Consider the following 15,000-nt stretch of genomic DNA (forward strand, 5'->3'; position numbering starts at 1 on the left):
GCCAGAGTTTTGGGTGCCCAACTGTAGCTAAGAGTGCCAGTATGCGAGGCGGAGCGGCGCTGAGAATGAGGGGGGACACCCGTGGCCCCGGGGGGAAGGGGCCCCCCCCCCTCCCCTCTTGGCTCTGCAGTAAAGGGCCCCCCGGTCCCCTCTCGGCATTTTAAGGGACCCCTGCCCCTGCTTGGCACTCGCGCGTGTTTCCCGGTTTGGTTATTTTTTGGGCCCCCGGCCGCCTGGGTTTTTGCACTCGCTTGAAAGATGCCATGGGGAAAAGGGTTTGTTGGGCGCGCCCTCTTTCTCTTTCTTATCTCTTTCTTTTCTCTTTCTCTTCTCTTTCTCTTTCTTTTTGTTTTTCTTTTCTCTTTATTTTTGTTTTCTTTTTCTTTTTCTTTTTCTTTTTCTTTTTCTTTTTCTTTCTCCTTACTTTCTTTCTTTCTCTTTTTCTTTTCTTTCTTTCTCTTTTTCTCTCTTTCTTTTTCTCTCCTCTTTCTCTCTCTCTCACTCTCTCTCTCTCTCTCTCTCTCTTCTCTCTCTCTCTCTCTCCTCTCTCTCTCTCTCTCTCACTCTCTCTCTCTCTCTCTCTCTCTCTCTCTTCTCTCTCTCTCTTCTCTCTCTCTCTCTCTCTCTCTCTCTTCTCTCTCTCTCTCTCTCTCTCTCTCTCTGCCTTCTCTCTCTGTGCCTCTCTCTCTCTGTGCTCTCTCTCTCTGTGTCTCTCTCTCTCTCTCTCTGTGCCTCTCCTCTCTCTATCCTATTCTATCTATCTCATCTATCTATATATCTCTCTATCTCTCTCTCTCTCTCACTCTCTCTATCTCCTCTATCTCTCTATCTTCTCTCTTCTCTCATCTTCTCATCTCTACTCTCTCTCTTCTCTCTCTCTTCTCTCATCTCTCTCTCTCTCTCTCTCTCATCTTCTCTCTTCTTTTCTCTCTCTCTCTCTCTCTCTCTCTCTCTCTCTCTCTCTCTCTCTCTCTCTTCTCTCTCTCCTCTCTCTCTCTCTCTCTCTCTTACTTACTTGCGTATGTGCGTGTGCGTGAGTTTTGCGTGGTTGTGTGAGCTGCGGATGTGTATGTGATGGGGTGGCACCTTGGCGGGGTGTCTGTCAGGCTGAGTCACTGCCAGGAATATTCCGGCAATTTGACTCCCCTCTACCCCCCCTCCCCACCCACAGCTCTTTCCACCATCACTTCTCGCCCCCCCCCCCCCTCCCTCCCTCTCTCTGTCTCAGTATCTGCTACTTACTCTGACTCTGACTCTGACTCTGACTCTGACTCTGACTCTGACTCTGACTCACTCACTCACTCACTCACTCACTCACTCACTCACTCACTCACTCACTCACTCACTCACTCACTCACTCACTCACTCACTCACTCACTCACTCACTCACTCACTCTCTCTATGTATCTATCTCTCTCTCGCTGTGGTTTTACAGGTGTCGACGGAGGAAGGGAGAGGGGGGGAGGGGGCGCCAATACACACCTGTTTCACCGAGGGAAGGAAGGGGGGGGGGGGCTGGACTGAGTGCTGTGGAATGTACGACGTAGAGAGAGAAATGAGAGGGAGAGCAATAAGTAGGAGAGAGAGAGGTTGGGAGTAGGAGGCGTCGAGAGAGAGAGACGGAGGAGAGAGAGACGGAGGAGAGAGAAAGACGAAGGAGAGAGAAAGACGAAGGAGAGAGAGAGACGGAGGAGAGAGAGAGATGGAGGAGAGAGAGCTGGAGGAGAGAGAGCCGGAGGAGAGAGAGACGAAGGAGAGAGAGACGAAGGAGAGAGAAATGGAGAAAAGGAGGGAGACGGAGAAAAGGAGGGAGACGAAGTAGGAGAGGGAGACGGAGAAGGTGTGAGAGACAGACAGACAGACAGACAGACAGACAGACAGACAGACAGACAGACAGACAGACAGACAGACAGACAGACAGACAGACAGACAGACAGACAGACAGACAGAGACAGACAGACAGACAGACAGACAGTGAGGGAGAGACTATTTTTTTGCTGTATGAAACCAGTCTCAAGTCCTATAACGAGGAGTGAAGGCGGATGAAAAGAGAGAGAGAAAGGAGAAAGGAGAAAAGGATGAAAAAAGGGGGGGGAGATGATTCTACAGAATCCGAGAGAGAACGGGATTACAGGTTTAGGGGAAGGGAGGGAGAGCGCGAGTGGGAGGGAGGGAGGGAGAAATAAAGGAGAGAGTAAGATAGAAAGAGAGGGAGATAGGAAGAGGGGAAGAAAGGGAGATGGGAAGAGAGGGAGAGAGCAAGAGAGCAAGAGAGGAGGAAAGGAAGAAAGGAAGAGAGGAATGGAAGGAGGCAAGGAGGCAGGCAGTGCATCACCTGAGCCTCGAGCCGCGCATACCGACACGAGCCCCAACTCCCGGCCGCGTGATCGGCGCGTTGTGTGCACCTTCAATCCCTTGGCCGGGCCATACGGGCGGCTCGTGACGTGGCCTTCCCTGCGTCCGAGCCAGCGGGGGAAGGGCGGTCTGTGGGACGCCCTGCTGGCCTGCTGTTCCGTTGGTTGTCATCGGCACTGCCGGGGCACTGCCGGGGCCGCCGCGACTCCTCCTGGCCTCCTTCGTATTATCTTGTGATATTATTATTATTATTATTATTATTATTTTTATTATTATTATTATTATTATTATTATTATTATTATTATTATTATTATTATTATTATTATTATTATTATTATTATTATTATTATTATTATTATTAATATTATTATTAATATTATTATTATTATTATTATTATTATTATTATTATTATTATTATTATTATTATTATTATCATCATCATCATTATTGTTAGTGTTATTTTATTGTTTATTGTTATTTTTTAATTCCAATAACACCATTATTATGATAGTTGCTGTTATGGTTGTATCGAGAGTGCCTCAGCACAGTGACGTGTGCCATGCGTTGCAGGAACTATTACCTTAGCGATCGTGAAGGTCCTCCCAAGGAGTAGCGAGCCGTGTTGACGAGGCGAGTGTCCAGCGCCTGAGGAGCGTGCGTAAGTGAATCGAATTGAACCTCAGTGGCGCTGCTGTGACCGAGTTGAACCCTGTGACACTGAGGCCCCCGAGTGAGCCAGGTTGAGCTGGGCGCGGCGCCCCACGCCCACGCCATGGACTAGCCGGGAGGCGATGTGAGCCCCGCGAGCGCCCGCTCGTCTTCGTCCGCGGGATCGCCTCCTGCTGGCGTCCTCCTGGGACCCTCCCGCGCGTCTTTCGGGGCCCCTCCTGCAGCGGGGCCCCGCCTTCCCCGCTCCCTGCCTCGGGGGCATGATGGAGAGCCTGGAGTTCCGCGAGAAGCTGCTGTACCCGGGCATCACGCCCACCATCCACTGCCACACCTGCAAGCGGCAAGGCAAGCGGCGGGCGGCGAGGCCTGTGTCCTCCCCGCCCGCACCCGCCTCCGCCGCGGGTCTTCTCCTCAACGGGTATGTCGCCATCGGCTTGGGGGCTGCGAAGCGCGGGCGGCGCGGGCGGCGCGGGCGGCACTCCCCGCACCCTCTGCTGCCCCACGCGACGCTGTTGAGCTTTGGGAAGGGGGTTCTTAGCGTGCGCGACGAGCATCGTGGCGGTGGAATACTTTTGCGGAATTATATATGAATACCACCAGTGACGTTAGCGCCTCAGTAAGAAACATGACGTGCAGTCTCAGCATATAATAAGCATAAGATTTGGTATTCGTCATATCCATAATCCTGTAAACAAACGTGCTCGCTTGTATTACAAAAAATGTCCCAAAAGCCACCTAATATTCGGTTATGGAGATTTCTTCTGATATGCAAAGGAATCGGGTTTAGGTTCATAAAAAAAGATCATTCGTCCTTGACATCGGGGCTTCAGGGTGACAGAAGCCTCGACGTTCGAATTAGACTCCTTTGTGTAATGTCACTATGACAAGGTCGTCATGACAAATGATTTTTTTTTTTTCATCTCGGCGGAGAGGGAAGTCCCCCCCCCCCCCCCCCCTGCTTGTCCGGGATTGTTTCGCCGTCCTTTTATCACCGAGTCTTGTTTGGAACGGAAGACGAGCAAGTGCGAAGTATCTGGAAATAGCGCTTATATGTTGATAGTTTGATGTTACTTAAATGTTGAAGATTTCCGGCTTACTTCTGGTGCATTGCGCAGTGTCCATTTGTCTTTTTTTATGTGAGAGAGAGTGTTTAATGCTAGATACCCAGATATGTATAAAATTAATTCTTGAAAATAGTAAAGTTCACTTCAAAATTAACTGAGGCGTTCATGGTCATAAACCTCCTTTTGACATTCGTTTACTCGTATTATGTCGCATGCACCTAATACACGCGCGTTGAAAGCAGGGAATACATAGGCGCGGAATGGTCTAATTTACAAGGAAAATGTAGGAACGTTTGCGTAATGCCTGAAGGGTTGCGAAAGCGGCGTGTGGTGGGGCCGTCAGCAACATAAACGTACTCGCAGACGCACTTACCATATTTACACCTCTCTTTGTCACACACTCACACACCCCACGCCTTAATGACCATCTTTAACGTCATTGCCTCCATCCTTTTACAGTTTTCTCGCCGTCACCACCACCATCAACACTATCACTATGATCACCTGTGGCACCGTCAACATGATCACCAACGCCATCATCACCGTCACACGACCATTTCCTTTGTTATTGACCATCATCCTCGACTCTTCTCGTCATGTCATGCTACTAAAGTCGCGGCTGCTCCATTTCATTTAATATCTTAGGCTTATTATTATTATTTTTTTTTAATAATCCGTTTGAGGCCGGGTGGTCACGTGATATTTCTGTGGTTTGCACTCGGATGTTTTATGTGTATTTTGTGTGGTTAGATTAGGTTGCATTGATTCATTTTTAATATCCTCCCTAGTAATTTTATTTTCACTTTGGTCAGAGGGGAGTTTGACATTGGATGTGATCAAGCTTTTAAAATAACTACACAAGAGAAATTATGAGGGAAAATGGTGCGCATTACTAGAGGTTTTTTTTCCTTCTTTCGATATGAACTTGGTGTTAGTCTTGCAGCATAATAATTTTTCCTTGTAATAGCGATTTTGTCATTTCATTTTAGTTCAGTATTTTCCCTGTTGCTCTTTTGATTTCAGTGCAGTATTTCCCCATCGCAGTATCTCCTCGTAATTGTACCAGCTCCTCCTCGATCCGTTCACAGGGACGCCGCTATAGATAACCCTGATATCTCGGGCTCCGTCGGGGCGGGGGGCGGGGGGCGGGGGGAGGGGGGTTAGGCAACGCCGTCCCACGTAAATCCCGAAGCCTTCGCTCTTTATCTTGTGGGAACGGATGTCTCATTACGAGGTCCTCCTTGCCAGATTTATAATTACTACAAGGCCTGTTGAGCAACTGTCGTAGGCTGGGTCTTTGTGCGATTGTTTCATTTATTTTTATATGGTTTAACTTATTTATTTCGTTGCGCTGGATAGATGGAAGGAATAGAGAAATTCTGTGAGAATAAATGGCTGTGAAAAAAAGCTTTTGTTGAATTGTTGTCCGGATATAAAGAATAAACTTCTGTTAATGTGGTGTCCGGATAAAAAAAAAGAAAGAGAAGAGAAAGGGGAAATGAAGACAAACAAGAAGAATTATAAGAATGAAGAAAATGGGTTAAATTGTTTTTTGGTAAAAAACAACTCACGTAACTATTAAAGGGTTGTTAAAGAATCCTGTATCGGGTAGAATTATTATTTTTTTTTTGTTGTTTTCGCAACAATTAAGATAATAAGTCAGCGGCACGAAGACAATCACCGGAAAAAATGCCTGCAATTTTAGATCGGCAGAACGAACCGCCACTTAGGGAAACGTGCGCGTGTACAAGGAAATCTTTAGAGCCTAGATACTGGCGTGGATTTTTAAAAATTAAAATGAAGAATATTCAAACCTTCACTATTAGCACCATGATGTATAAGAAATAATGTATAAGGAAGTATAGGAACGCCACCGTAGTAACGTTTGGATTAAGAGAAACGTTTTAGCAAACCGGTCACGTGGGAATATTTGGATCAGCTGATCGGGTGTAAACAAACCCCTGGCCTCTCTCCGGCCGGAATGCGTTTGCTTTTGGACCCGCAACGTTGGTGCAACCGTGGGATGGGAGTGGCGTTGGTGTTTTTCGTAAGACTGGTAAATATTTATGCCTCATTTGAATTTTGATGCACTTGGCTATTCCTCTGTGATAAGTTGTTTGTTGTTGTTGATGTCATTGTCGTCATCGGTATCCTCGCCGTCGTCGTCATCGTCATCACCATCACCATCACCATCATCATCATCATCATCATCATCATCATCATCATCATCATCATCATCATCACCATCACCATCACCATCACCATCACCATCACCATCATCACCATCACCATCACCATCACCATCACCATCATCACCATCACCATCACCATCACCATCACCATCATCATCACCATCATCATCACCATCACCATCACCATCACCATCACCATCACCATCGTCATCATCATCACCATCATCAATATTATTATTTATTACCATATGCATTAGTTATTTATTGCTTAACGTATAGCTATTGCCTATCAGTGTCAATGTGCCTGCATCATACACATATACATATTGTATACCCATGTATACATTTGTGTACACATGTATGTGTGTGTGTGTGTGTGTGTGTGTGTGTGTGTGTGTGTGCGTGCGTGCGTGCGTGCGTGCGTGCGTGCGTGCGTGCGTGCGTGCGTGTGTGTGTGTGATGGTGCGAGTGAGTGAGTGAGTGAGTGAGTGAGTGAGTGAGTGAGTGAGTGAGTGAGTGAGTGAGTGAGTGAGTGAGTGAGTGAGTGAGTGAGCGACTGAGTGAGTGTAAACAAGTGTCTGCACGCCAGAATCACGATCTGCAGCATCTAATCCTCGTCTCTTTCTCTCTTCCAGCGAGCCACACACCAAACACAGTGAAGAACAGAATGAAAATGGGTGAGTAACAATCCCTCTCTTTCCCTCTCTCGTCAATGAGGCCTCCGTGATGTCAGCCACATCACCGACGTCGCTGGGTAGAAAGTGATGAACTTGCTACACGTTACTCGGCTTTGCTCCATCATTTTCTCGTTACGTAAGAGCCGCTGCTAAATGGGATGCAAATGTGAATTTGATTTAAAAGTTAATCCTGTTTAGAAGGTTTGGGAGTTGCATCTAAATGGAAGCAGTTAGGATAATTGGATTTTTTTATTTTTTTTTTATTTTCTATTTATATGATTATTTTTTTTCAACTGTTTGTCTTTTAATTTGACGATTTCTATCTATCTATCTGTAAATCAATCTATATTTTTTATCCTCAAGTGATACTGATGGAAGATTGCATTTTTTTTTCTGTTACTATTACCAGAAGACAGTAAATGGATAACGGAGAAGAAAAAAAAAGTTAATGAAGGGGAAAAAGGGAAAAAAAGTAAAGATCTATCGGCGGACCAGTGAATGGAAGAAGGAACAAGACGTAGCACAGAGGATAAGAGGGTGACAGCTGATAGTCTTTTTTTTCTCTCTCTCTCCTTTTATACCGATTCGTTAAGAGCCGATAATCGTGTTGCGTTTTATAGCTAGAAACCTCGCTGATTTTTTTTTTCTTTTGAAACTCTCTTGACTGCTTGCGAACTTTTGATTTTGTTCAGGACTGCTTGGGACTGGCCAGGGGTAGTCAGAAATGGCCAGGAATGGGCAGGACTTTGAAGTTTGGCTGTTGTTCAGGACTGTTCAGGGCTGTACAGGTCAGATCAGGAGTAATTAGTAGTAGTCAGAAATGTACATTATATTGGCTGCCGAGTAGTGGATAGGAATATACATTGTGCAAGGGTATTCTGGGCTGCTCGGGACTGTTCAGGACTGTTCAAGATTGTTCCGCAATGTTTAGGACTGCCAAGACTGTTTAAGACAGTGCATAGCTGTCAAGACTTTAAATTAGTTCATGAATATTCAGGTCTGGTCAGGACTGCCTATAATTACTCAGGACTGTTTAGGACTGTTCAGGATGGTCTATGACTGTGTAGGAATGTTCGAGACTGCTTAGTGCTCTTTTAAAACTGCTCGGGACTGCTCAGGGATGCATGGGACGGCTTGGGACTGTACGAGGCTGTTCGTAACTGTTCATAACTATTCATGACGATTCATAACTGTTCAGAAGTGTTCAGGACTGCTCACGACTGCTTGGCTCTGCACAGAACTGCTCAAGACGATTACAGGTCTCCCCCCCACCCCCCTCCGACCCACGACCACATCTACGGCCCTCTCAGTACTTCTCATTCTACGCTGATTGGCCAGAATCAGCTTCGAATGTCTCGACGGGAAAATGGGTTCAGAGAGCGAGTGCATGTTTGTGCTGTTCGGTCACGTGATGACAGTGAATATATATATTTTCCTTTTGTTTTATGCTGAGGATCGTTCCGTTTGATGTTGACGGTCAGTGATAATTCCACGCTGTTTGTATCCGTGACCGTGAACAGTAGAAAAAAGGTCTTTGTCTATTTTAAGGTTTATTGCAGTTGGCGTTGGCAGTCAATAACACATTTCTCGGTTCGAGCTTGGTGCAGTACTGAGAAATTTTCCTTAGGATACGGCGCGCGTTTGTCAGTTTCATTATTCAGATGGATGGAAATAGAGATAGATATATATATAGAGATAGATATAGAGATGGAGATAGAGATGGAGATAGAGATAGAGATAGAGATAGAGATAGAGATAGAGATAGAGATAGAGATAGAGGTAGAGGTAGAGGTAGAGGTAGAGGTAGAGGTAGAGGTAGAGATAGAGACTGAAATAGAGATAGAGACTGAAATAGAGATAGAGACTGAAATAGAGATAGAGACTGAAATAGAGATAGAGACTGAAATAGAGATAGAAATAGAGACATAGAGATAGAAATAGAGACAGATATAGAAATAGAGACAGATATAGAAATAGAGACATAGAGATAGAAATAGAGACATGGAGATAGAGAAAAGAAATGACGATAAAGACAGAACGAGAGATTGGAGCTCCGGTAAATAAGTCGTGAAAAGCAAGGAAATTATTAGGAGCGACCTACTTTCCTAACTTCATTTGTAGGAGGAGGGGGGGGGGGGGGGGATTAGGTCTCGCGCGGCTGTCCTGCAGGAGGCTGTGGGAGACGGGACGAGTGCGACCATTCTTTAAACTTGTAGGCCAGATGTGTGAGAGTGAGTGAGTGAGTGAGTGAGTGAGGGAGGGAGAGAGGGAGAGAGGGAGAGAGGGAGAGAGGGAGAGAGTGAGAGAGTGAGAGAGTGAGAGAGTGAGAGAGTGAGAGAGTGAGAGAGTGAGAGAGGGAGAGAGGGAGAGAGGGAGAGAGGGAGAGAGTGAGAGAGTGAGAGAGTGAGAGAGTGAGAGAGGGAGAGAGGGAGAGAGTGAGAGAGTGAGAGAGTGAGAGAGTGAGAGAGTGAGAGAGTGAGAGAGTGAGAGAGTGAGAGAGTGAGAGAGTGAGAGAGTGAGAGAGTGAGAGAGGGAGAGAGGGAGAGAGGGAGAGAGTGAGAGAGTGAGAGAGTGAGAGAGTGAGAGAGTGAGAGAGTGAGAGAGGGAGAGAGGGAGAGAGTGAGAGAGTGAGAGAGTGAGAGAGTGAGAGAGTGAGAGAGTGAGTGAGTGAGTGAGTGAGTGAGCGAGTGAGTGTGTGAGTGTGTGTGTGTGTGTGTGTGTATTAAAGTGAGAAGAATGCGAGGTTGTCGTATTCATGCATTGTACTCTTATAATTCTAGGGATAGGATCAGAATTCGTTCTAGTTAGATGCACGTGTTAGCTTCTTTCGTGAATGTACACAAAAAAATCTGCGGTCACTATTTTATATGTTGGCGTAACTTATCGTCTTCATATTTTTTGCACGAGTGATTATTTCTCGTCGGATTTGGCAAAAGAAAAATGGACGTCGATCTTTTTTTCTTTCACTCGCTTTCTTTTTGTATAAGTTTTGAAAGGTCCCAGTGTAGTGTTTTTTCTGTAGCGGGACAGCGGGCGGACAGTCACGCGTGCCGCGGTCGTTATTATTGAATCATTATGGGAGTCAGATTAGATTTAATTCCAGGCCGATCTCTTGAATTTCGCCACGGTTAGGATGCGTATTTAGGACGGCTACATGAAGAAATCTCTGGAGATAAGGATGCCTGTGCGGAAAGGGTGTGAAGATGCCCTTCGATAAGACGGGCATCGGCGGGCGGCGACCTTTGGCACCGTCCGCAGGAGCCAAGGCTCGTCCGCCGCGGCGGAGAGAACCGCGCACGCACACGCGCACTCACACGCACACGCACACGCGCACGCACACGCACACGCACACGCACACGCACACGCACACGCACACGCACACGCACACGCACACGCGCACGCACACGCGCTCGCACACGCGCACGCACACGCGCACGCACACGCAAACGCACACGCACACGCACACGCACACGCACACGCGCACGCACACGCGCACGCACACGCGCTCGCGCACGCACACGCACACGCACACGCACACGCACACGCACACGCACACGCACACTCGTTCACACGCTCACTCGTTCACACGCTCACTCTTTCTTTATGATTTGCCAAGTTCTAGCTTCGCCCGGGCCTTCTAAACACACTTACTCACACGCATACATATATTATGCATATATGTGTCGTACATACATCGTATATAGTGTGTATTATGTATGCGTATATTTTTTTTGTACTGTTTATGCGCGCCTCTTGTCTTTTGTGTAAGCTGCATCCGGTCGTGCCAAGGCCAGCTGGAGTGACCGGGGCATCCGTGTAGTCGCTGCGGTTCTCGAGGCGGGCGTGCTCTCGCCGGGCAGGGAACCCGAAGGCAAAAGAAACGACTTTTGCGAAACCTGAGGGAAGGCGTCGCAGGTCCTCCGAGCGGGGAAGGAACTGGCCTTCCTGCGCCGCGTCCGCTCGCCGCGCCTGGCAGTGCAGCCTCCTCGCGGATAGGGCGGGGTGAAGTAGCCGTTGTGGGAGGAAAAATATGCGGATTTATATATGTGCACACGCACACGAACACGTACACGCACACGTACACGTACACGTACACGTACACGTACACGCACACGCACACGTACACGTACACGTACACGTACACGTACACGTACACGTACACGTACAAGTACACGCACAAGTACACGCACACGCACACTATACGCACACTATACGCACACGCACACGCACACGCACACACACACACACACACACACACACACACACACACACACACACACACACACACACACACGCACACGCACACGCACACGCACACGCACACGCACATGCACACACACATATATATATAGATAGAGATAGATAGATAGAGAGAGATAGAGATAGAGATAGAGATAGAGATAGAGATAGAGATAGAGATAGAGATAGAGATAGAGATAGAGATAGAGATAGAGATAGAGATAGAGTAGAGATAGAGATAGAGATAGGGATAGATAGGGATAGATAGAGATATACACAGATAGATAGAGATAGATAGATAGATAGATAGATAGATAGATAGATAGATAGATAGATAGATAGATAGATAGATAGATAGATAGATAGAGAGGGGTGAGAGAGATAGTAGAAAGAGAGATAGTAGAGAGAGAGACAGTAGAGAGAGAGATAGTAGAGAGAGATAGAAGAGAGAGAGATTGTAGAGAGAGAGATAGTAGAGAGAGATATAGTAGAGTGAGATATAGTAGAGAGAGATATAGTAGAGAGAGAGATAGTAGAGAGAGAGATAGTAGAGAGAGAGATAGTAGAGAGAGAGATAGTAGAGAAAGAGATAGTAGAGAGAGAGATAGTAGAGAGAGAGATAGTAGAGAGAGAGATAGTAGAGAGAGAGATAGTAGAGAGAGAGATAGTAGAGAGAGAGAGAGTAGAGAGAGAGAGAGTAGAGAGAGAGAGAGTAGAGAGAGAGAGAGTAGAGAGAGAGAGAGTAGAGAGAGAGAGAGTAGAGAGAGAGAGAGTAGAGAGAGAGAGAGTAGAGAGAGAGAGAGTAGAGAGAGAGAGAGTAGAGAGAGAGAGAGTAGAGAGAGAGAGAGTAGAGAGAGAGATAGTAGAGAGAGAGATAGTAGAGAGAGAGATAGTAGAGAGAGAGATAGTAGAGAGAGAGAGAGAGAGAGAGAGAGATGTGTGGGTGATGTGTGGGTGATGTGGGTGTGCATATTGGTTTGTAAGCGCGTGTGCGTTCATGCGCACGTGGGTAGGCGTATTTATATTTGCGTGTTTTTTCTAAAATGCGTTTATGTGCGTATGCGTATTTGTTTTTTGTGGGCGTGCGTTTGCCTCTTCTCAGTCTGTGTGCATGCAGTTTGTAAATGACAATAAAATACCCTGTTGACAAAATGGCAGGTAAATCCGTTATGTTAAACTTTGGTTTCCCACACTCCCTTGACGTGTGCTGTTCATACCAAGGTCTATATAAGTACTTCTATAGACCTTGATTCAAGCTATCGCCCGAAACGTTACGGAAACGTTAGTTCTCGCCGTGAGCGCGATTCTTCAACTTTTGCTAGCTCCTGTGTTTATTTGTGGTTTGATTTTCCCCTCGCTTGTTGCCATGTTAGGGGGACATCGAAATACTTGGAGTCGAAACGGGGGGAGGGGGGAGGGGTAGCGAAAGGGTGGGAGAGATTGGGAGAAGGAGAGAGGGATGGGAGAGATTGGGAGAAGAAGAGAAGGGTGGGAGAAATTGGGAAAAGGAGAGAAGGGTGGGAGAGATTGGAAGAGTGACGGGTGGAGGGGAAAGTTGTAAAGATGGGGGGATAGGGAGAGAGCGAGAGATGGGGCGAAGGAGAAATTGGTTAGAAGGGTAGAAGGAGTATGGGGAAAGAGGAAGAGAGTGGTAGAGAGAAGGTGAGAGAAAAGAGAGTAAGAGAGAAGAAGAGAGAGGAAGAGTGGAAGAGAGAGGAAGAGTGGAAGAGAGAGGAAGAGTGGAAGAGAGAGGAAGAGAGGGGGAAAAGAGAGGAAGAGAGGGGGAAAAGAGAGGAAGAGAGGGGGAAAAGAGAGGGGGAGAGAGAAAAAGAGAGGGAGAGAGAGAAGGATCGGGATAGAAGAAGAGGGGGAGAAGGGAAGAGAGAAATAGGAGGAGGATGAGAATGATGCGAATGATGAAAATGTGGTTGAAAAGTTCAGAAAATAAAAGACAAAAGCTGAAGATAAAGAAGATAGAACAGGAGGTCAAAAATGCGAGAGAAAACGACTGCGCTTATCGCCGTGATATCTCGCTCGCATTCTCGATTAGAAGCGCCGCCAGCACATTGGAGTCGCGTTGTGAAGGAGGAGGGTGGAGGGTGGAGGGAGGGAGGGAGGAGGGAGGAGGGGGAGGAGGGGAGGAGGGTGGAGGGTGGAGGGTGGAGGGAGGAGGGAGGAGGGGAGGAGGGAGGAGGGAGGAGGGTGGAGGGTGGAGGGGAGGAGGGGAGGAGGGTGGGGGAAGGAGGGGGGAGGGAGGAGGGAGGAGGGTGGAAGGTGGAGAGTGTAGGGAGGTAGGATGTGGGAGGAGGGGAGGAGGGAGAAAACTTCGGGGGAGGAGAAGTGACATGTGGAGCTTGTGAGTGAGGGAGGGAGGTCCTGGGGGGGGGGGGGGGAGAAGATGCTGGTAGTGCATGTCACGCCAGGCATAGCCGCAGGGGGGGGGGGGGGAGGTGAAGACGGGCCGGAGGAAGGGGCGGGAAAGGCGGCGGGGCACTGGGTTTACTGGGTATGCGGAGGTGCGATGGAGGGCGAGGAGGAGGAGGGGCGGGGGAGGGGGAGGAAGAGGGGTGGAGGAGGAGGTGGGGGGGGGCTGAGAAGTGGGGGGCAGGCGTTGTGCTGAAGCGGTGCATTGTGGCTCGTCGGCGAAGCGCGGGCGCGTCGGCAGGGTCGCCGCGGAGCGATTTCCGGTCGGCAGTTGTGACAGATCGACCATCAGCTGATCCGATAATGGGGGAGGAACAGGATGGGGGAGGGGTGGGGGAGGAGGAGGAGGAGGGTCTGCATTAGAAACCACACGCCGGTATGTGCATTTAACACATCGGGAAATGCATCGGTATATATCATGTATAATGAGTAAGACAATGCACGCACGCACGAGCCTCGTTTCCTTCCCCGCACCCCCCCCCCTCCCCGCGCGTGCACTTGTGTTTGTATGCAATAAGTATTTAAAATCCGGATGAAAAAAGTCGGTCGATAATCGGGGTATTTTCGCCTATCGTGTTACATTATAGGCTGGCTCTCTCGAGGAGGGAGGCTCTTAATATCGCCGAAGGTCAAGAGGATTGTTGGCTTTGGGGCGCAGCGCTGAAGTGGGGGGGGGGGGGGGGGGGGGCGGAGCCACGGGCCTGAGGCGGCGATCAGGTGGGGCGGTTCGGGAGGGAGCTCGTTATGGCAGGCACGGGTTTCTCCCTCCCTCCCTTCTACTCTCCTACATTCATTCTCTTTCTCCCTCCCTCCCTCCCTCCCTCCCTCCCTCCTTCCCACCCTTCCTCCTTCCCTCCCTCCCTCCCTCCCTCCCTCCCTCCCTCCCTCCCTCCCTCCCTCCCTCCCTCCCTTCCTCCCTTCTTCCCTCCCTCCCTCCCTCCCTCCCTTCCTCCCTTCCTCCCTCCCTCCCTTCCTCCCTTCCATCTTCCCTCCGTTTGTTCGTTCGTTCGTTCGTTCCTTCTTTCCTTTTTTCCTTTCTTCCTTTCTTCCTTTCTTCCTTCCTTCCTTCCTTCCTTACTTCCTTCCTTCCTTACTTCCTTCCTTCCTTCCTTCCTTCCTTCCTTCCTTCCTTCTCCTTCCTCCTCCCTCCCTCCCTCCCTCCCTCCCTCCCTCCCTCCCTCCCTCCCTCCCTCTCTCCCTTCCATCTTCCCTCCGTTCGTTCGTTCGTTCGTTCGTTCCTTCTTTCCTTTCTTCCTTTCTTCCTTTCTTCCTTCCTTCCTTCCTTCCTTCCTTCCTTCCTTCCTTCCTTCCTTCCTTTCCTTCCTTCCTTCCTTCCTTCCTTCCTTCCTTCCTTCCTTCCTTCCTCCCTCCCTCCCTC

General features: G+C 48.4%; 1 protein-coding gene across 5 annotated transcripts in view; it reads left to right on the forward strand.

Annotated features, from left to right (window-relative positions):
* Window positions 1-15,000, forward strand: part of LOC125032021 (serine/threonine-protein kinase 3-like) — a 57,879-nt gene that overhangs the window by 18,146 nt on the left and 24,733 nt on the right. For 2 of the 5 annotated variants that reach the window (XM_047622979.1, XM_047622981.1), the window contains exons 1-2: window positions 2,859-3,444; window positions 6,918-6,959. In XM_047622979.1, the coding sequence (XP_047478935.1) occupies window positions 3,287-3,444; window positions 6,918-6,959 (200 nt within the window). In that variant the 5' untranslated portion in view covers window positions 2,859-3,286. Of the gene's footprint in view, window positions 1-2,857; window positions 3,445-6,917; window positions 6,960-15,000 lie in introns of those variants that run through there. The other 3 variants (XM_047622983.1, XM_047622980.1, XM_047622982.1) reach the window with 3 other exon arrangements.

Source organism: Penaeus chinensis, chromosome 14 (genome assembly GCF_019202785.1).
Source record: "Penaeus chinensis breed Huanghai No. 1 chromosome 14, ASM1920278v2, whole genome shotgun sequence".
Classification (NCBI taxonomy): domain Eukaryota; kingdom Metazoa; phylum Arthropoda; class Malacostraca; order Decapoda; family Penaeidae; genus Penaeus; species Penaeus chinensis.